Source organism: Globicephala melas, chromosome 17, assembly GCF_963455315.2.
Source record: "Globicephala melas chromosome 17, mGloMel1.2, whole genome shotgun sequence".
Classification (NCBI taxonomy): domain Eukaryota; kingdom Metazoa; phylum Chordata; class Mammalia; order Artiodactyla; family Delphinidae; genus Globicephala; species Globicephala melas.
The window spans coordinates 79,882,676-79,904,635 of record NC_083330.1 but is presented as its reverse complement, the minus strand read 5'-3'; the positions used below and the strand labels follow the sequence as shown (position 1 = coordinate 79,904,635).

The following is a 21,960-nucleotide window of genomic DNA, read 5'->3' as shown; positions in this document are numbered from 1 at the left end:
TAAGACTCCACGATTCCAATGCAGGGGGCGCAGGGTCGATCCCTGGTTGGGGAATAAGATCCCACATGCCACAGCGTGGCCAAAAGATTTTTTCTAATAAATAAATAAATATTAAAAAATAAAATATCTACACAGTGTTCACAACAACCCCACATCAGACTTTTCTTCGGACCCAGCCAGCATAGTTTGGACACTGCTGTGTCTCCCATCCTCTTTCTCCACACTGCAACTTGGGTGTCAGGGGGCAGGCAACTTGCCCTTTAGTTATACGACCTGGTGGAGAGGCTGCACCTTGTCCAGAGGGACTCACCTGAGCTGCATCAGGGACGGGATGGGACTTGGGTTGTACTCTTGGCAAGGGCTGCATACTGCTACAGCAGGCGGCCACGTGGGAAGACTGGGAAAAGCAGCTTCTTATCCCTGTTATGTGTTCTGCTCTTCCCCTCCGAGTCAGCAAGCGGAAAATCCTCAGCCAAGGAACGCCGGTCCCTGATCACTGCATAGGGGAACCTGCCGTACAAACTTGAGTGCTCTTTGTTAATTCCCCAGTATTTCATAGTTTTTGTTGCTATTGTGGAAGATATTTCATTTTTTTAAATATTTGTTAATTTAGCTGCACCGGGTCTTAGTTGCGGCACTCGGGACCTTTTTTTAGTTGCGGCATGCGGAATCTAGTTCCCTGACCAGGGGTCGAAGCCGGGCCCCCTGCATTGAGAGCATGGAGTCTTAACCACTGGACCGCCAGGGAAGTCCCAAGACATTTCATTTTTGTTACATTATCTGATTGGTTATTGCTGGTTCGGAGAAATGCTCCTTTTTCTAACTTCTTAAGGATAAATGCTTTTGTCTTCTTTAATAAAGAAAAAGTATTTAAGGCGATATAGTCATATATATTTTTCTCTGAAAATATTCAGTGGATATTATATATTTTACACTTTACACTGGGTTCCGTAGGTGTGAGAATGAAGTGTTTTGCTTTTCATTGCTTTATAAATAGTCTGCAATTTTCCAGCTAGTATCATTTTTGATTCAAAGGTTATGTAGATAGCGTTTCGTAAACTCCAATAGTTAAAGAGTTTTGGGAGTCAACTTTTTATTATGTATTTCTATTCTAATTTTGGTAGTTTAAAATGCATACTTTAAAATATTTGTATTCTTTATGTCTAACTGTATAATCAATTTTTGTAAATGTTTCATGGACAGTCCCACTTAAGGAATTTGAGATTTTCCCATCTATCTGTCGAATCATTTACTGATTGAGGGATTCAGTTTCTTCCACGTGCATCATCATGTTTTTATCAAGCAAAACCTGTTCCGATTCTAGGTACCTGTGTATCTAAGTCCCTAGTTCTCCCTGCATTTATAATCGCTTGTCTTTTTTTAGGTAGTTGCCACCCTGGTTAGTTGCACGAACCGACTCTGATCGCGGGGCTCCCGGCGGCTCCTGGCACCTCGCGCGGGTCAAGTATGGATCCACCGAGTCGCTCGTCCTCCCGCGGTCTAGAGCGGCCACACTGGGCTGGGCTGGGCGGGTCCGCGAGCCGGAAGTCGGAGCGGGACTTCCGGGGTCCGCCTAAGGGCCGAGTGGCCTGGGACCCGCGGCCTTGCTCTGTTCCCGGAGCGACTCCCGTAGTTGGCGATTGCCGTGGTGGCGTTTCGGCGTTGCTGACCGCGCTCCCTCGTCACTTCGATGACGCCGCGGTGGGTGCCGGCCCCGGGAGGCCTAGGCTCGGTGCGCGGGGGTCCGTAAAGGGGCGTGGGCGGGTCACAGCCTTCGAGGGCCCCTCCCGGGAGGGCGTGCGAGGGGCGCCCTGCAGAGGGTGCGCGGCGGAGCCGAGCAACCCCTGACCCGGAGCCGGGCTGCGGGACCGCGTGGCGCGGCTGCTACAGTGCGACGGGCAAGTGTGCGCGAATAGTGTTCTGACGCGCGGGGTTGGGGCGGAGGAAGGGCCTCAGGAATTGGTGCGAACGTCGGAACTGTACGGAGCCGGGTGAGAAATGAATGGGGTTGTCGCTTGGCACCAGGTGTCCTGCCTGGAGGCCCAGTCGGTGGTGGATTCGCCCTCCAGGTGGAGAAGGGGCTCTGGGGATGGGGAGGAATTTATTCTCCCCCAAGGGAGTGGGACTGAGGCTGGGTCATGCCCATCCCGTGGACGCCTGCTATGGACAAGTGGCTGCTGGTCTTCACAGTTGTATCTTTGCTTAGCACCAGGTAGAGCCCTTAGCCAGGAGAATCAGCTTCCAAGCTCACTGGTGGAATCCAATTCCCGAGGTTGCTTTTTCCTTGCTGACTGTTCTTAGCTCTTGGAGGCCCCACTCCTTGCATATGACCCGTGCATCTGAGTCAGCAACGGCTCATATGATTAGGTTGGGTCCACCAAGATAATCCAGGCCCGTAAACTTAATTTCCTCTGCAAAATCTCTTTCGCTGTGTAGTGTAGGTTCTAGGGATAGGATGTGGACATGGGTGAGGAGGAGCAGTCTGCTACCACTGATCAGTCTGTGTCCTCCTGGGCAAGATCCCACAAATACTGAAGTGAGAAAAACAAAATGTAAAATGAGCTTAGTTTTCGGGGCTTCCCTGGTGGCGCAGTGGTTAAGGATCTGCCTGCCAATGCAGGGGACACAGTTTCGAGCCCTGGTCTGGGAAGATCCCACATGCCGCGGAGCAACTAAGCCCGTGCGCCACAACTACTGAGCCTGCGCTCTAGAGCCTGCGAGCCACAACTACTGAAGCCTGGGCGCCTAGAGCCCATGCTCCGCAACGAGAGAAGCCACTGCAGTGAGAATCCCACACACCACAACAAAGAGTTGCCCCCGCTCACTGCAACGAGAGAAAGGGCGCGTGCAGCAACAAAGATCCAACTCAGCCCTAAATAAATAAAAATTTTAAAATGAGCTTAGTTTGGTACAATTTATAATAAAAAGGCAAAGAAAAAACACACGTATTTGTGTAAGCTTAGAGTAATCAGGAAGGACACATTGGAAACTGGGAAGGAGTAGTGTGGCTGGCTGGGAGATGTTTCACCTTAAGTCCTCTTTAACCTTTTGAATTTTGAGCCATATGACTGTGCCCCTATTCAGAAACAGTGATAATGACTTGAAGATTTTAAAATAAAATGAACTGAATAAATGTTACAAATGATTGACTCTTCCCTTGGAAGAAAGTGAAGGTTCGCCCCTTGGAAGCATCATCTTCTCTGTCTGCTGCTACATGGATGAGTGCCTTGAGTCAGTGCTTTCCCTGCTTTGAATCTTATGCACCATCCCTCTGAGTGCCCACGCCAGGTGAATCTTCCTAAGATGTTTCATTAGTTCTGTCTCCCAATGTAGAAATGTGGCTGATGTCTCACTTTCACCAGGCAGTCAAGACCTCTTATAGTCTGTCCCCCAGCAACTGTCTCTGAGCTCTGTTCACACCTCTGCCCCATCTCACCCTTGCTTTCTTCTACTTTTCCAGCCAGGCATGGCCTAAACCCTCTCTTCTCTGGGCCTGGTTAAATGCCCGCCTGCCCCAGGCTCCACCCCTTCTCTGCTACCTGTGCCCAGAGCACTTGCCCATCTCACTGATGCATTTGCTATTATCTGTCTCCCCACTGAAACCCATGAGGGTGATGGTCACATTGTCCCTGGAATAGACGCTGGCATATAGTGGGTATTTTGGAAACACTGAAAGCGTGTGTCCCAAGAGGAGAAATTCAGTCCAAGTGTTGGCAGGCAGTGTCTACAATGGACTTTTGCCTCATCTTCTCCACCCCTGAAGGGCAGACGGGTCACTGGTACCTGCTCATGGTACAATATGAATAAGGGGCGGAGGGATGTTGCCCCACTCCCAGATGGGCTGCTGGGCAGGGCATGGTGCATTTGCTCAGAGACAGGGTAGTGGGAGGGGTGGAGGAAATCAGTAACTTGGTCCATGTGGGGAACCCATCATGTGTCTGGGTGGGAATGTCCTGTCCCTTGCTCAGAGAGACCACTTAAACCTGGAGATGAGCCCAGGTTTGAGAGTCTTCACGGGATAAATGATGTTGATGCCTCAGGACTGGACAGATTAACCAAGGAAGTTGGTGTAGATACAGAAGTGAACCCTGGAGCACCAACGTGAAGAGGGAGATGAGGAGTCTGGGAGGGAGCCACTGGTGCAGTGGGAGGACAGCCCAGGAGGTTGGGGATGGGAACACCCACTCTGGATGCTGCCAGGGGGACACAACTCAGGGCTGACCAATAGGGTGGCACTGTGATGATTTTGTGCATGTCTGCAGCTCAGGCTACCCCTGGCAGCCCAACCTTTGGAGTTGCTGTTCCCCCGTGAGTGGGTCCAGTGGTCCACCTTCAGGGCATTGTGTCAGGAACAAGCCCACCACAGCAGGCACAGGCTCCATGGGAGCTGCTTTCCTCTTATCAGGGAAAGCTTGGGCCCTTCCAGGTGGTGCCAACAAGGCACTGTGTGCTCACCTTGCTCTGTGGTCAGCATCTCACCATTTCCCACCTGTGGCCCTGGCTTGTGAGTCTGTGTCCTCGTGGCTGGCTCACCCTTCCCTTGGTTCCAAGATCAGGGAATGTGGCACCAATCACAGGCCTTCCAGAGGTCTCAGGCTGCAGGGGTGAAGGAAGTGACCCCTACCTGGTGGGTGGGTGAACCCCTGGAGTTATCCCCTCTGCACACTCACCTGTGTCCTTGCTGGTCTCCAGGTCCCAGCCATGCCCAGCCTCAGAGTACGCCCTGAAGAGGCAGAAATGGAACCCTCAGTCCCTGGACCATCTCCTTGGACCCCCAGAACACAGGCCTGTGTGAGTGATGCTCCCGCTGTGACCCACCCTGGATCTGCACTTCATGGTCCCCTCTGCTGTGGTGACGCTGAGCCAGAAGCCACCCCCCCTCACCATCAGCAGCCAGGTACTGGGTGTGAGTTCCCCACTGATGCCCTTGTTCTGAGGAGACTTTGTCTACATCACCCTGCACTTACCTCAGGAGGTCTGTGTGTCACCATTAGGGGCAGAGTGCCTTGTGGACTTGAGGGGCCAAGGCTGGAGGTCAAGGGGCCAAGAGAGGAAATTGGCCTGCCACCTGGCTGCCCTGGTGCCCTGAGTGGGACACTGCTTTCCTCACCTGACATAGAGGGGTGTGACATGATGGTCACCAGCTGAGCCCTGCCTAACTTACTCACCAGGCTGGTGGTAGTCCGTGCCCTCAGGTCTCTGCCCTAATCCAAGCCTTGGCCCTGTTCCATTCACACTGCCCAGCTGCTCCCATCCCCGTCAGATACCAGAGAGTCCTTCCTGCACACCACTCACTAACTCACCTCTTCTGTGGACCTCTCAGCAGTGATCAGGATGGTTACTCACTGTTAGCTTTCCTTACTGGGATCTGATGGTGGCTGTTATACAAGAAGACACTCTTAACTACGTGGAACCTTTTGTCATACTCAGGACATCTGGGCAGAGTACCCTGTTCAGACCCTGTGTGGCCAGGGAAGGTTGGGCTAAGGGCAGAGATGGCACAAGGCAGTCCTAGGTGTGTTGGAGGGAGGAGATGGATAGAGGATGAAAAACATGACAGAGCCAAAGAAGTGGCCCTGAGGGACAAAGCCTGCTGCCAGATGGCCAGGGGTATGCCAGGCAGAGAGTGGTGAGTTAGGCCAGATTCTTGCTCCAGGAAAAAACAGATTTGATGGTAGCTCATGTTTTAGAAACCCTTTTGCTATAGAGCAAAGTGGTGGAGTAGGCAGCTCCAAACACCCCTCTCTCCATGTAAATTATTAAAAAAAAAAAAACAGGTAGAAGCCATCAGGACCAACTTTGTCAGAAATCTAGAAAACAGGTTTACACAACCAAACAAATGCTGAGTCAAGAAAAAGGCAACTTAACCTGGAAAGCTTTACAAACACTCCCTGGTTCAGCAGCATCTTGAAAGTGAGCAGCCTGTGTTCCCAGTGTGGGACCTGGTCCCTGGTTCCAGAAGGAGCAGACAGAACTTATTCAGAAATTATTTTCTCTGTTCTCACCTGTGTGAGGTTGGATAAAGAATGCAAAGTGTTTGTCCCTGTGTTGCCTAACTCAGAACTTACTCAGCAGAAAAGTGGTGGGCTCAAAAACACTGAAAGGTGAACTAAAATCCCACAGCCACTTGGGACATCAGTTAACAGTACAGTTGACCTCCTAAAGCCTAGGAGGGAAAGTTGGAGAAATGAGGGCATTCAAAAGCACCCTTGTATATCAGGGAATTTAGAAAGCCACGTACCTGCCCAGGATAGGATATATGCTAAGAAAAGACCTATGAAAAACAAAAAAAAGAAAGAAAGAAAAGGTCTATGAAGATTGTAGCATAACCTGTAGCTGATCTCCAAAATTAATGAAAGCAGGAAGCCACAGCAGAGTAATAGTGTTAGTGTCCCAGGAGAGCCAACCCACAAAGGCTGGGAGAGGTGTATTATTTTTATTTTACTGTTAGTGTTCAAGGAACTCTCCATTCAAACAGTAGCTGTACACAAGCTAAAGAAACAGAGACCTTGGTGACCACACATGACAAGGGATGCAGTCTTTGCAAAAGTAGTTTGGAAAGTGACTAAAAGAACGGATGACTGGAGCCTCCAACAATTAAGAGTAGCAAACCCTGGAGGCAGGAGAGACTGATTTACAGAGTTATCACAGTAAATATTCAAATGTCCAGTTTTTAACAAAAAATCATAAAGAATACAAATAAGCAGGAAAATATGGCTGGCCCATTCAAGGGAAAAAAATTAATTGGCGGAAGTGTCCCTGAAAAAGCACAGATACTTGACAGACTAAATCAGCTGTCTTAAAGGTACTCAAAGATCAGAAACAAACCATGGGCAAAGAGCTAAAAACTATGTATGAACAAAATGAGAAAATCAGTAGAGATAATTGTAAATATACAATTTATATTTTATTTATTATAAAAAGAAACAGAGTGTAAGTCCTAGAGCTGGGACTTCCCTGGTGGTCCAGTGGTTAAGACTCCACGCTTCCACTGCAGGGGGCATGGGTCCAATCCCTGGTCTCCCACATGCCACGTGGTGCAGCCAAAAATTTGAAAAAATGAAGTGCTAGATGTGAGAATTATAATAACTGAAATGAAGAGTTTGCTGGAGGGTTTCAACAGCAGATTTGAGCAGGCAATAGAATCGGTGAACTTGAAGATAGACAATTGAAGTTATCCAGTCTGAGGAACAGGAAGAAAAAAGGTTGAAGAAAAGTGAACAGAGCCTAACAGACTTGTGGGATACCATCAAAGGAACCAACACACATATGGGAGGCCAAGAAAGAAGGGAGAGAGAGAAAGGGGCAGAAAGAATATTTGAATAGTGGCCAAAACATCTTAAATGTCATGAAAGACATGAACCTACACATCCAAAAAGCTCAGCGAACTCTGACTAGGACAAATTCAAAGAGATCCACACCAAGACTCATTATAATCAAATTGTCGAAAGACTGAATCTTGAAGACAGCGAGAGAGAAGCAACCCGTCTTGTGTAAGGGATCCTCAATAAAATTAACAGCCAGTTTCTCATCAGAACCCTTGGAGGTTGGAAAGTAGTGGGATGACATATTTAAACTGCTGGGAGAATGAAACTGCCAACTAAGAATTCTACATCTGGCAAAATTACCTTTCATAGTGAAGGCAAAGTTAAGATATTCTCAGATAAACAAAAGCTGAGGGTGTTTATTACCAATAGACCTGCTCTGTAGGAAGTGTCAGAGGGAGGGACTTCGCTGGTGGCCCAGTGGTTAAGAATCCACCTTCCGGGGCTTCCCTGGTGGCTCAGTGGTTGAGAATCTGCCTGCCAATGCAGGGGACACGGGTTCGAGCCCTGGTCTGGGAAGATCCCACATGCCGCAGAGCAACTAGGCCCGTGAGCCACAACTACTGAGCCTGCGCGTCTGGGGCTTGTGCTCCGCAACAAAGAGAGGCCTGTGCACCGCAATGAAGAGTAGCCCCTGCTCACCGCAACTAGAGAAAGCCCACGGACAGAAACGAAGACCCAACACAGCCAAAAATAAATAAATAAATAAATAAATTTTAAAAAAAGAATCCACCTTCCAATGCACAGGATATGTGTTCAATCCCTGGTTGGGGAACTAAGATCCCACATGCCACGGGACAACTAAGCCCACATGCTCTGGAGCCCACGCGCCACAACTAGAGAGCCCACGCACTGCAACTACTGAGTCCACTTGCTCTGGAGCCTGCACACCCCAACTGGAGAGAAGCCCACATGCCACAACGAAAGATCCCATGTGCTGCAACTAAGACCTGATACAGCCAAATAAATAAATATTAAAAAAAAAAAAGAAGTGTCAGAGGGGTTCTTACATATTAAGATAAAAGGAGGGCTTCCCTGGTGGTGCAGTGGTTGAGAGTCCGCCTGCCGATGCAGGGGACACGGGTTCGTGCCCCGGTCTGGGAGGATCCCACATGCCGCGGAGCGGCTGGGCCCGTGAGCCATGGCCACTGAGCCTGCGCATCCGGAGCCTATGCTCCACAACGGGAGAGGCTGCAACAGTGAGAGGCCCGCGTACCGCCAAAAAAAAAAAAAAAAAAAAAGGATATTAGACAGGAACTCAGAGCCATACAAAGAACTAAAGAGGGCTTCCCTGGTGGCGCAGTGGTTGAGAGTCCGCCTGCCGATGCAGGGGACACGAGTTCGTGCCCTGGTCCGGGAAGATCCCACATGCCGCGGAGCGGCTAGGTCCGTGAGCCATGGCCACTGAGCCTGCGCGTCCGGAGCCTGTACTCCGCAACGGGAGAGGCCAAAACAGTGAGAGGCCTGCGTACCACAAAAAAAAAAAAAAAAAAAGAACTAAAGAACTCTGGTAAAATTAACCACATAGGTAAGGGTAAAAGCTAGTATTATTGTATTTTTGGTTTATAAACCCACTTTTTATTTCCTATATCATTTAAAAGACAAATGCATAAAAATAATCACAAACCTATACTATTGAACATACAGCATATAAAGATACATTTGTGACAGCAACCTCATTAAGGTGGGAACATATCTGTATAGGAGCAGAGTTTTTGTATGCTGTTGTGGCTAAGTTGGTAACAGTTCAAACTCAGTGGCTCTATTCTGGGGATTTAATGTACAGCATGGTGACTATAGTTAATAATGTATACTTGGCAATTGCTAAGAGAGTAGATCTTAAAAGTTCTCACCACACAAACATACACACAAAATAGTAACTATGTGAGGTGATGGATGTGTTGACTAACCCTATGGTGGTCATCATTTTGCATATATACATGTATCAAATCATCCCATTGTACACCTTAAATTTACATGATGTTATATGGCAATTATATTTCAATACAGCTGGGGGCAGGGGACCAAAAAAGCTGAGGGGGGTGGGAAACCAAACCAGATTGTTTTAGGATGTTAAGATATTAATTATAATCCCCATGATACCACTAACAAAATATCTTTAAAATATACACAAAAGGAATAAAAAAATGGTACACTACAAAAATTAAACTGAGGGACTTCCCTGGTGGCACAGTGGTTATGAATCCGCCTGCCAATGCAGGGGACATGGGTTCGTGCTCCGGTCCGGGAAGATCCCACATGCCGCGGAGCGGCTGGGCCCGTGAGCCATGGCCGCTGAGCCTACACGTCTGGAGCCTGTGCTTTGCAATGGAAGAGGCCACAACAGTGAGAGGCCCGCATACCGCAAACAAAAAAAAAGAAAAAAACTAACAAACATCCAGGACCAAGTGGCTTCACTGGTGAATTCTAACAAACATTTAAAGAAGGATTAACACTAAGTTTTCTCAAACTCCTCCAAACTATAGAAGAGAAAGGAAAGTCAAATAAAGACATCACAGGAAAAGAAAATTATATATTAAGACATTTTATGGCTATATATGCAAAACCCTCAACAAAATGCTAGCAAACTGAATCCAGCAGCACATTAAAATATTATATCCTGTGACCAAGTGAGATGTAACCCAGGAATACAAGAGTGGTTCAACATAAGAACTAATCAGTGTCATTTACTGCATTAATGGAATGAAGGAGAAAAGCTATAATCATCTCAATTGATGCAAAAAAATGTATTTGATAAAAGCAAATACATTTTCACGATAAAAACACTGAGGGAACTCAGTACAAGGCAACATCCTCAACATGATAAAGGCATTCATGAAAAACCCATAGCTAACATCATGTACATTTGTGAAAGATTAAAAGCTTTTCCCCAAAGATCAGGAAAATATGCCTGCTTTCACCTGTGCTATTCAGTATTGTACTGGAAGTTGTAACCAGAGCAATCAGGCAAGAAAAACAAATAAAAGTCATTCAGATTGGGAAAGAAGAAATAAAACTACCTCTGTTTGCCTAAGGCATGATCCTATATATAGAAAATACCAAAGAATCCATTAAAAAGCTGCTAGAGCTAATAAATGAATTCAGCAAAGTTGCAGGGTACAAGTCAACACACAAAATCAGTTGCGCTTCTGTACACCAACAATGTACAATCTGAAATGGAAATTAAAACAATTCATTTATAATAGCATCAAAAAGAAAAAAATCTACAAATAAATTTAAACAAGTGGGTGAAAGATGTGTTGGCTGAGAACTGCAGATCATCGCCAAAAGAAATTAAAGGATACCTGGGACTTGCCTGGTGATGCAGTGGTTAAGAATCTGCCTGCCAATGCAGGGAACACAGGCTCAAGCCCTGGTCCAGGAAGATCCCACATGCCACGGAGCAGCTAAACCCATGCGCCACAACTGCTGAGCCTGCGCTCTAGAGCCCACGAGCCACGACTACTGAGCCCACATGCCACAACTACTGAAGCCTGCACACCTAGATCCCATGCTCTGCAACAAGAGGAGTCACTGCAATGAGAAGCCCATGCACTGCAACGAAGAGTAGTCCCCGCTCACCAAAACTAGAGAAAGCCCATGCACCGCGACTAGAGAAAGCCCACACACAGCAACAAAAACCCAATGCAGCTGTAAATAAATAAATTTATATATTTAAAAAAAAAAAAGAAAGGATACCTAAATAATTGAAAAGACATGCCATGTCCATGTTTCGGTCTTAATAGTGTTATGATGTCAGTGCTATCCAGAGCAACCTACAGATTCAATACAATCCCTGTCAAAATTCCAACAGCCTTTTTACAGAAATGGAAAAGTCAGTCCTCAAATTAATATGGAATTCAAGGGGCCCCAAATAACCAAAACAAGCTTGCAAAAGAACAAAGTCAGAGAACTCATTTTTCCCAGTTTCAAAACTTGCTACAAAGCTTCAGTAATCAAAACAGTTTGGTAGTGACGTAGGATAAGCATACAGAACAATGGAATAGAATTGAGAGTCTAGAAGTAAGCCCATACATCTGAGGCCAATTGATTTTCAACCAGTGTGTCAGGACCATTCAGTGAAGAGAGAGAACTCTGTTAAATAAATGATGCTGGGACAATTGGATTTCCATGTGCAGAAGAGTGAACTTGGCTCCCTACCTCATGCCATATGCAAAAATTAACTCAGAATCATCCAACTACCAAATTCAGGAACTGAAATCATAAAACTGTTAGAAGAAAACATTACATTTTCATAATGTTGAGTTTGGCAGTGGATTCTTAGATACAACACCAAAAGCATGAACAACAAAAGAAAAAGGTAAATTGGACTTCATCAAAATTAAAGACTTCGAGGCATGAAAGGACATTATGAAAAAAGTGAAATGACATCCTACAGAATGTGAGAAGATCTTTGCAAATTGTATATCTGGCAAAGGTCTAGTACCCAGAATATATAAAGGACTCCTACAACTCAACAACAAAAGACAAACAGGCCACTCTTTAAGTGAGCAAGGGACTTGAATAAACATTTCTCCAAAGAAAATATACAAATGACCAACTAGTAAACAAAAAGATGCTCAAATTCATCAGTGATTTGAGAAATGAAGTCAAAACCCGAGTAAGGGGCTTCCCTGGTGGCGCAGTGGTTGAGAGTCCGCCTGCCGATGCAGGGAACACGGGTTCGTGCCCCGATCCGGGAAGATCCCACATGCCGCGGAGTGGCTAGGCCCGTGAGCCATGGACGCTGAGCCCGCATGTCCGGAGTCTGTGCTCCGCAACGGGAGAGGCCGCAACAGTGAGAGGCCCGCATACCGCAAGAAAAAATAAATAAATAACCCGAGTAAGATTACCACTTCACACCCACTAGGATGGCTGTAATAATAAAGTAAATAATTAACAAGTGCTTTCAAGGATTTCGAGATACTGGAACCCTCATACATTGCTGGTGGGAATGTAAAATGGTGCAGCCACCCTGGAATGCAATTTGGCAGTTCCTTGAAAGTTTAAGCGTAGCATTACCATATGACCCAGCAATTCCACTGCTAGATATATGCGCCAAGAATTCAAGGCAGATACCCAAACAAGTACATGTACATCGTGTTCATAGCACTATTCACAATAGCCAAGAGGTGTAAACAGCCCAGACATCCATCACTGGATGAATGTATAAGCCAAATGTGCTTTATCTACACCATGGAATGTTATTCAGTCAAAAAAGGGAGTGAAGCTCCCTCATTTACACCTGCTGCAGTGTGCCTCAAAAGTCACATAATCATATGATTTCATTCATATAAGATGTCAGGAGTAGGTAAATCCATGGAGACAAAATGCAGGTTTGTGGTTACCAGGAGCTGGGGGCCGGGAGATATGGAGATAAACTAGTGCACAGGGGCTTTGGGGTAATGGAAATGTCTTGGGACAAGATGAAGATGTTGATCACACAACATTGTAAGTGCGCTAAATGCCACTGAATTGCTCATTTCAAACAGTTAATTTTTGTCTGTCAATTTCACCTCAACAAACTATTAAGTAAAATGAAAACAGAGCCCCTGTGGGAGATGGGAGACTAACGGAGCCCCCACCCGAGTCTGTGGTGCCGCTGGGGTCTGTGTGGCAGACGGCAGGGTGAGCACTGGAGAGCCACAGCTCTGCCCCTCAACAGCCACAGCCACATGTGGCGCTCACAAGTGTGGCTTTGACAGGGGTACTTTTTCACAAACATGGAAGCAACTAATCATAAAGGTCTTTAGTGTCGTCTCTCAGGAAGTCTAACAGGTTTGCTGTGTGCTGGAAGGGCTCAGAGTCTTCACCCTTTTCTCCATTTGGTGTCACACTTGTGGGGGCAACACAGACAGTGCAAACAAGTGTATTTGTTTTCAAATCTTTTCCTTCACCATTAAACCCAATTTTTTAAAAAGATTTTTCTTAAGGGAAGCCATATTTCTATGACTTTATATTTCCTTTCAAAAGAGGAACTTTCATTATTTTTCCAATAGTTCTTATGTTGCAGAGGAGAATTGTATCCAGTTTAGCAAATCAAAAATGCCCTCTCATCATCCTCACCTCACTCGCTCTTGTTTCCTGTCTCAGTAAACTTCTTCCAGGTCGACAGTAGCTCTGGCTCAAAAACCAGTTCCTATTGCCACCGCTTCCTGAGCACAGTAATGACCTTACCTCAGTCAGGGTTCAGCAAGCCATGGCCTACAGGCCAGATCCAGCTAGCCAGTTGTTTGGGGCCTGCAAGCAAAGAACGGTTGAAGGTTTTTTAAGGATTATAACAAAGCAGACCATATGACAGAGACCGTGCAGCCACAAAGTCCAAGATGGTCCCTCTCTGACCCTTTATGGAAAAGCTCCGTCCCTTCCCCACACGCAACCAGGAGAGGGTGGAGCCCCCCGGATCAGTCATGGGGTGCAGCAGGGGACATAGTGAGCCCTGTGTCATCCCATCCAGACCCTTGTTTCCTCCAGTGACCTCCCTGTCTGTCCTGCAGCCCTCACTGTGCCTCCCCCCGCCACCGTCAGTCAGTCCAGCGGCCTGTGGACATTACCACAGGTGCCCAGGGGCTGGGGCTCTGGGAGAAGATGGTAGCCCGCGTGCAGCGAGTGATGACAGGCCTGCATGAGGGTCAGCAGGAAGGCGAAGCACGGTGCCTGCATCTGTGTGCTGGCCGCATGGCCAAGCTCCAAGGAGGGGGTCCTGGCAGAGACTCTATGCAGGGGCTTCCAGCTGGGCCGTGGGTCAGGTGACCAGAATGTGAATTGTCACCACCAGGCACATGGGCATGGTAGGCAAACAGGCTGAGCGTATGGCCAAGCTGGGTCTGCACTGAGATCCAAGCATAACAGAAGCCTCCAGTTGGGGTGGGGGAGACAGACTGCTATTGTGGTGGTAGATTGAAGTTCCAGGTGGGGAGAGGCAGTTGTCTTGAGCTGAGGGGTAGGTCAGAGGGCAGCAGGCCCAAGGAGGCTGGGGGTAGGGAGGGGACAGCCTGGGGACACAGAGCCCTGTTGGGGGCAGTGGTCAGAGAAGTCCTCTCCCGTGAGGTGATTGAGCCAAGACCAGCAGAAGGGAAGGGAAGGAGGGAGCATGAGGACCATCGGGGAGGGCAGACCCCAAGGGGAGCGGGTCCCTCCTGCTCAGGAGAAGCGGGAGCAGAGGGGGGAGGTTGTCAAAGTGCTCTTGTCACCAGACTGCTGTGGGCGGGAGGGGAAGGTGGGAGGCCAGGTTAGCTACTCCCCATCCAGGCAGGAGCAAAGGGTGGTTTGGCCTGGATGTCTCAGGTATAACGAGAGAGAGAGATCCAGTAGAGCAGAGTTTCCGTGTCCTTCAGGTGTGAAAAAGGGGGTGCCTCCCAATGTGACAAGCAGCCTTGTGCACGTCTCTGTCACAGAAGGATGGATGCAGCAGCTGAGCCCTGGTACCAGCTAACAAAGTGCAGTCACAGTGCAGGTGCCGAGAGGTACAGGTTGCTTTGGCAAATGGGGCACGGTCGCTGAAGCCTTCTCTGTCAAGTGGGATGGAGTCTGACATTCCAGAGTCATCACCATGCAGTCGGAGCCAGTTCTGCTTCCTTGAAGGGAACGGGCCCTGCACCTTCTGGCCTGGGCCCAGGCCCACACCTGTGAAGCCAGTGGTGGGCGCCCAGAGAATGAGAGCTGGGCCAAGCAGCCAACTCCAGGCTTGTGCATCTGGAACAGGAGGCAGGTAGAATGTCTAGCAATGCAACGTGCAGGGAGCTGTGTTTTCCTTGAACAGGTGGGAGGGTGAGTGCCTGGGTTTGGGACATGCTCTGAGGTAAAGCCAACAGGACCTGCTGATGGCCTGCTGTGGGTCAGGGGAAGGACAGCCAAGGGACTGCCTCGACTCAGGCCAGGATTTTGGGTGGCCTTAGTCGGGAGACTGCAGGTGCTTTCCTGAGATGTGGGGTCTGGGGGTCAGGTTAGGGTTGGTTTTCAGTTGCTGTGCAGCCTGGTCCCCTCAGCTCTGCCAGCCCCTCACAGTCCCCTCAAGAGACCTGGGACCACCACCCACCGTGGGTCCCATGCTCCCAGACTTGTCTGTGTTTCCCTGTTTCCTTCCATGTGACTTCTCGTTTGTCATTTCAGATTGGGACCCCAGGACTGAGGGCAAGGAGTTTCTTCAGAAGGAAGAAGCTTCTGAGGATTTGGAATCACAGGCAGAAACATCAGAAAACCACGCCAGTGATGTTTCCCAGACGCCTGAGCTTGGAGAACTCTGTGACGGTGCATTAGAAAGAGACTGGGAGGTCCCTGAGGATGAGAGAGAGGCACAGTCCCCCTGCTGGGAGGGGGACTTCACACCAGTGCAAGTGCTTCTCAGGAGCTCCTCAGGAGAGAAAGAGGTGGACTGTGACAAGGTCAAAAGAGGCTTCAGTCTGAGCCCAAGCCCAGTGGCACGTCAGGGAGCCCCTGCAGAAGAGAGGCCACATCCACACGACACGCATGGCCAGAGCTTCCCACGCAACATGGACCTAATCAGCTGTGAGGGGCTTCACGCAGCCGAAAGCCCGTTCATATGCAACGAGTGTGGGAACACCTTCCAAGGAGGCCCCGATCTTATTCAGCATCAGACAGCGCACACTGGACAGAAGTCCTTCATATGTAATGAGTGTGGAAGGCCCTTTAGCACACATTCAGACCTCCTCAGGCACCGGCTTACCCACCGCGGAGAGAAGCCACACGTGTGTACTGAGTGTGGAAAGGCCTTCAGCCAGAGCTCCAGCCTTAAAAAGCACCAGAAGTCCCATGTGAGCGAGAAGCCCTACGAATGCAGTGAGTGCGGGAAGGCCTTCAGGAGGACCTCCAACCTCATCCAGCATCAAAGAATCCACTCCGGGGAGAAGCCATACGTGTGCAACGCCTGCGGGAAGGCCTTCAGGCGGAGCTCCAACCTTATCAAACACCAGAGGGTCCACACAGGGGAGAAGCCCTTCGAGTGTGACGTGTGTGGGAAGGCCTTCAGCCAGAGCTCACACCTGAGGAAGCACCAGAGGGTCCACACCGGGGAGAGGCCTTACGCATGTAGCGAGTGCGGCAAACCCTTCAGCCGGGTGTCCAACCTCATTAAGCATCACAGGGTCCACACGGGGGAGAAGCCCTACAAGTGCAGTGACTGTGGGAAGGCCTTCAGCCAGAGCTCAAGCCTCATCCAGCACCGGAGAATCCACACTGGAGAGAAGCCTCACGTGTGCGGTGTGTGTGGGAAGGCCTTCAGCTACAGCTCAGTGCTCAGAAAGCACCAGATCATCCACACGGGAGAGAAGCCATATGAGTGCAGCATCTGTGGGAAGGCCTTCAGCCACAGCTCTGCGCTCATCCAGCACCAGGGTGTGCACACGGGCGACAAGCCCTATGAGTGTCGCGAGTGCGGGAAGACCTTCGGTCGCAGCTCCAACCTCATCCTGCACCAGCGAGTTCACACTGGAGAGAAGCCCTATGAATGTACTGAGTGTGGGAAAACCTTCAGCCAGAGCTCAACTCTCATTCAGCATCAGAGGATCCATAATGGGTTGAAACCCCACGAGTGTAACCAGTGCGGCAAAGCCTTCAACCGGAGCTCAAACCTCATCCACCACCAGAAAGTCCACACTGGAGAGAAGCCCTACGCGTGCATCGAGTGTGGGAAGGGCTTCAGCCAGAGCTCGCACCTCATTCAGCATCAGATCATCCACACCGGCGAGAGGCCCTATCAGTGCAGTGAGTGTGGGAAGTCCTTCAGCCAGCGCTCGGTCCTCATCCAGCACCAGAGGATTCACACTGGGGTGAAGCCCTATGACTGCACAGCTTGTGGGAAAGCCTTCAGCCAGCGGTCAAAGTTGGTCAAGCACCAGCTGGTTCACACCAGGGAGTGAAAAGAAACCGCATGAGGCTCCACCCCGACTCCCCTGGCAATGTCCCAGCCTCTCCCATCCCGAGACTTGAGCTGGGCTCTCTCATTCCCTCCACTCCACAGCCACTGCCCACAGAGGCCATTGTCCACAAACCAGAGACCTTCCTGTGAGACAGGCTCCCCGCCGTGTGAGACAGGCTCCTCCCCCAACTCCCCTGCCGTTGCTCCTACTGCGTGTGACCTCATTTCTTTTCAGTTTGCTTTTCCAGTTTGTTATCAGACTGCCGTATTTGTTAGAAGGGAAAAGATTATAGAGGCTGCATACTTAGGAAGAGAGTTTATTACTGTAACGGAACATAACCAAGGAAGTAGACTGACATTCAGTTTGAGATATGACCACAGCACTTCTTTTGTTTTGTCACTAGTCATAAGAACTGAGTTCGCTGTCAATGGCTGCAGTTGGCATTCTGTTTACATAAAGTCAGGTCAAGAGTGTTTCAGGTCTGGTTGCTGTCACCCTCTCCCAGAGGTGGTGCATACTCATCACCACCAACTCCTCACCCCTCTCCCTCCCATCGCATAATGGGATTCCCCCACTGCCCCCTTTCCTTGGTGCCTGCCTGCAGTCTGAGGTCGTGTGTTCTCACTCTGCTGTGCCTCAGGCCCCCGTGGCCACTCAGGGCTGCAGCACAGTTAAACGTGAGGCTCTTTCCCAAGCTCCAGTCCTGGCCTCACCCACAGAGGTCCCTTCTCTCCATGCCCCTCCTGTTCACCCCACAGGCTCCCAGGTCCATCATCAGACATTGATGGGGCACCTAGGTGCTCCTAGGAGGTGGGCCCTGGTCCCATAATCCCCAAGCTGGGGGAACTTGGCCCAGAAGCAACACCTCTACCACCAGGGAGGCCTTGACCTGGGGATGTTACGGGATGGATAGGTTGGGGTGGGGGGCACCTCCTGCATTGCTCCAGGAGAAAGGGTAGCAATGGGCAGGTATCATCAGGTTTGTACTTATGGTGGGAAGGTAAGGTCTTGGCTCCTATGTTATCAAGGAAGTGGAGGCAAGGCCAGCAGTGGCAGATGCGGAGGGAGAGGTGGGAGTTTGGAGAGAACAGTGTGGAAGGGTTGACTTGGATGCACAGGTGTGTCCCGTGGGCTTGGGCAGCATGGGCTGCCCACCCTCACCCCAGAGACCCTGCAAAGCAGCTGGCACTGCTGCCCTGCAGAGGCATCTGTCACACCCTCCCCTCCACCTCAGCCCCTCCCCCAAGGCAACACCCCAGTGGGATGCAGCTTGGACGGCAGTCCTGCCCTGCCACCCTCCAGCTCCCCGCCCCGGTCTCTGCCTGACGAGACCTCGCACTCTCTCACTGTAGGGCAGCTCCTCATCCAGCCTGGATTTGATGACTCCCATTTTCAGTAAGTACGTGCTGGGCACTTGCTCTGTGCCATTCACAGTGGGGATACAGCAGGAAACAAGAAAGACAAAAATGCCTGCCGTCGAGGAGTTTGCATTCCAGCGGGGGAGAGAAAATTGTCTAACAGTTATGATTGGTGTGATGAAAAGTAAAGCAGGAAATGGGGTCTGGGTGTTTTGAGGGTCTCAGTCTTAAATGGGGGCAGAGAAGGCCTCAGTGAGACGTCGTGTGAGCTATGACCTGCAGCAAGTGAGAGAATGACCCAGGAAGGTGGGTTAGGGTTAGGGTTGGCAGCAGCAGGGGGCCTGTGGGCCAGGGGCACAGTGACGAAGAAAGAGCAGACAGGTGGGACCGTAGGCGGGCCCCACAGGCCTGCAGCTTCTACTCTGGGTGGAATGGCAAGATGTAGACGGCTTGGACCTGACGTGCATCTCAGGAGGATTGTCTGCTGTGTGGAGAAGAGGTTGGCGGGGCAAGCGTGTGCCCCTCTCTCTGTCACTGCCTTTTCAGCTCCTTTTCCCCTTCCCCGGCCTCCAAACCGCTAGTGAATCCCGAGGCCGAGGCCCAGGTGAGCAACAGCTGCCACCTCTGGGAGACAAAAGGTCCACAGGAAGGGGCTCCTCTGCTCCCTCAGCCCTGCAGGCGGCTGGGGAGAATTCACCTGATTTTGTGCCGTCTGCAGCCTGAGAAATTTTAATTTCAGGACGTCATGTTTTGAAAGAGGAATGGTCTTGAAAAGCAAATGTCCGTCAACCACCGCCTGTGTCTTCCCTTTTGACTTTCACGGTGTCCTTGGAAGTGTATTCCTTGGGGAGTAAGGGCTGAGTCTGTGAGATCCATAGGTAAAGTCACTGACCTCGGGCCTGGATGCCTCGTTCCCGGGTGGCCAGAGCCTGGCCGCAGCCTCAGGGAGTGGCTCCAAAGGGGTACACATCTGTGCCCCCGGGAGAGTGACAGCCATGATTTCAAACAGAGCTTCCCCAATTTGACGTTTTAAATTTAAAGTCAACATCATTCTAGAAAATGCAAATGTTGAAAAGGGGGGAGAAAAGGGAACACTCTTGCACTATACTCCAATAAAAAAATTATTTTTTTAAAAAAGAAAAGAAAAGGGGGAAAGATATCATACATAATTCCACCACTTAACTCATTCTCTAGGGACAGCAGTGCAGGGCTGAGACTTGGTCCGAGCAAGAAGCAGAGACGGGGAGCACAGCCACTGTCCAGAGAGCTACCTGGACTCCAAGCGGGGAGGTGAGCAGTAAGTTTCAGGTGGACAACATACTGATTCACAATTATTAAAGGTTATACTCCATTTATAGTTATTATAAAATATTTGCTGTATTCCTTGTGTTGTACCGTAGATCCTTGGGGCTCATTTTATACCTAATGGTTTGCACCTCTTACTTCCCTACCCCTATACTACTCCTCCCCCCTTCCCTCTCCCCACGGGTAACCACTAGTTTGTTCTTGACGTCTGTGAGTCTGCTTCTGTTTTGTTATGTTCACTGGTTTGTTGTATATTTGTAGATTCCACACATAAGTGATATCATACAGTCTTTGTCTGTGTCTGACTTATTTCACTTAGCACGACGCCCTCCAAGTCCACCCGTGTTGTTGCAAATGGCAAATTTTCACTCTTGTGTATGGCTGAGTCGTATTCCATTGTATATACAGGCCCATTTTTCTGGGGTCTGACTGTTGACAGTGTTTAAGCCTCACCCCTCCTCCCCCGACCCCTGTGCCACACTGATGGGAAAGCCCGGGCGCCCCTCCCTCAGGGCCAGCAGAAGGTTCAGACCACCCAGGCGCCTGCTGGAACGTGGGGGAGGGGGCTCCCCCAGCCCCACCACAGCGACAGTAAGCACCCAGGCCAGTCTCTTTTGCCCGTGCTCTCAGACCACTTTGGACCTTCTTGGGAGCCCTGCCCTGCTGACCTCAGTTAGGTAAGTGATAAGCCTTTTCCTGCACTTGGGGTGTGTGTGGCATCATCAGTCTTCACATCAAACCAAATCTTCAGTGGGGGGTGCCCAGCCACCTCGCCAGGTGACCATGAAAGTTGGGACTGGCATTGTGAGCAGGAAGCCCATGCGGTGACGTCACCCAGGAGTCTCTGCCCTTGCTCCGTTACTAACCCGCCCGCTGGCTGCAGGCCGGCATCACTCAGCCGTGCTGCACGTGTTGCATTGTTGAATCCAGTGGAGCCTCGTAGAGTTAGCGGACCGAAATCAGCAGTTTTCCTCATACTTAATTGGTGTTTAGGGACAAGAGTATGGAATGGGGACCCTCCTTAAAGTGGCCTTGGGTTGTGTGTCGGATCCCAGACCTACCTCTATTTGAGAACAAAGCTGCAACTGACTAGGCTCAGGGGAGAGACTATGCCCCGTGCAAGATACGCATCCATTGGGTGGTGACCCGTGGAAAAGCATAGGTGAGGCTGAGGTCCACACTCCAGGGCAGGAGCTCGCCAGGACCCTTAGATGCTGCCACCGCTGCTGCTTCAGCCAGCATCTGTGTCACAGTGAAACCCTCATGCTCAGCGTTCTAGAGAAAACACTCCCGGCACAGCCAAGGGATTAATTCAAATCCAAATTAAGCCTAGGGTCCTTAACCCATATCAAGCAGCCATTGCCACGGGGAAGCACCTGACCTGATGATACTGACTGAAGTCTCCCTGGAGGAAGAAATTTATCAATGTGAGTGCAATAGAGAGGACCCCCTTGAAGTATATCCAGACCACACACACCCCCAAAAGAGAAATTGTGGACAAAGAAATCCACAATTTGACCCAACTTGACATTCAGAATTTACTAAAAGAACTTACATAACAAAAAGAGAAAAGGCTTTTGCGTCTTTACGACGTGGATGCTGAATTTACACCTGCTGAAACGCACCAGCCGGCAGACCTTCATGGACTTGATACTGGGTGTCAATTTTCAGTTATACCTGGGGAGCCCACCAAGTTTATACAAGGGCCCCTACAATCATAACAGTCAATGAATACAAAATAGAGGACAAATAGGTATGTCTCACCCTAACCATCAGAAGTACTGCCTTGCCTAAATTGGTCATAATCATAGCACCCACTGCCCTAGAGTATTCCATACTGAGCACGGATGCTCTGACCCAACGAGTAATACAAAGTGGCTTGAAACATGGGACCCAGTTAAAATTACTTCATCCAATCAGCAACTGCTAAGTATTTTGCTATTATCGATTTGGCTAATATGTTCTGTTCTGAGCCTATTTCAGTAGCCCCTCAGCCACAGTTTGCCTTCACCTCTGAAAGGACACAGTACACCTTTTCTGGGATCCTCATGGGTACCTTGGCAGATGAGGTATCAGCTGCGTGCACCTTTCTTC

At 49.6% G+C, this 21,960-nt stretch overlaps 1 protein-coding gene across 1 annotated transcript; it reads left to right on the top strand.

Moving 5' to 3' along the window:
• Nucleotides 1–1,563: 1,563 nt before the first annotated feature.
• Nucleotides 1,564–20,128, top strand: ZNF16 (zinc finger protein 16). Its single transcript, XM_030875961.2, has 3 exons — nucleotides 1,564–1,701; nucleotides 4,693–4,897; nucleotides 15,438–20,128. Exons 2-3 carry the CDS (start codon nucleotides 4,702–4,704, stop codon nucleotides 17,201–17,203), a joined length of 1,962 nt encoding a protein of 653 aa, XP_030731821.2. The 5' UTR covers nucleotides 1,564–1,701; nucleotides 4,693–4,701; the 3' UTR covers nucleotides 17,204–20,128.
• Nucleotides 20,129–21,960: the final 1,832 nt, after the last annotated feature.

What these genes read in the sequence shown, in the direction of transcription:
- ZNF16 (XM_030875961.2), top strand. Translation starts at nt 4,702, where the DNA reads ATGCCCAGCCTCAGAGTACGCCCTGAAGAGGCAGAAATGGAACCCTCA. An exon ending in CCCTCACCATCAGCAGCCAG is followed by an intron (nt 4,898 to 15,437) that starts GTACTGGGTGTG and finishes TTGTCATTTCAG; the next exon opens with ATTGGGACCCCAGGACTGAG.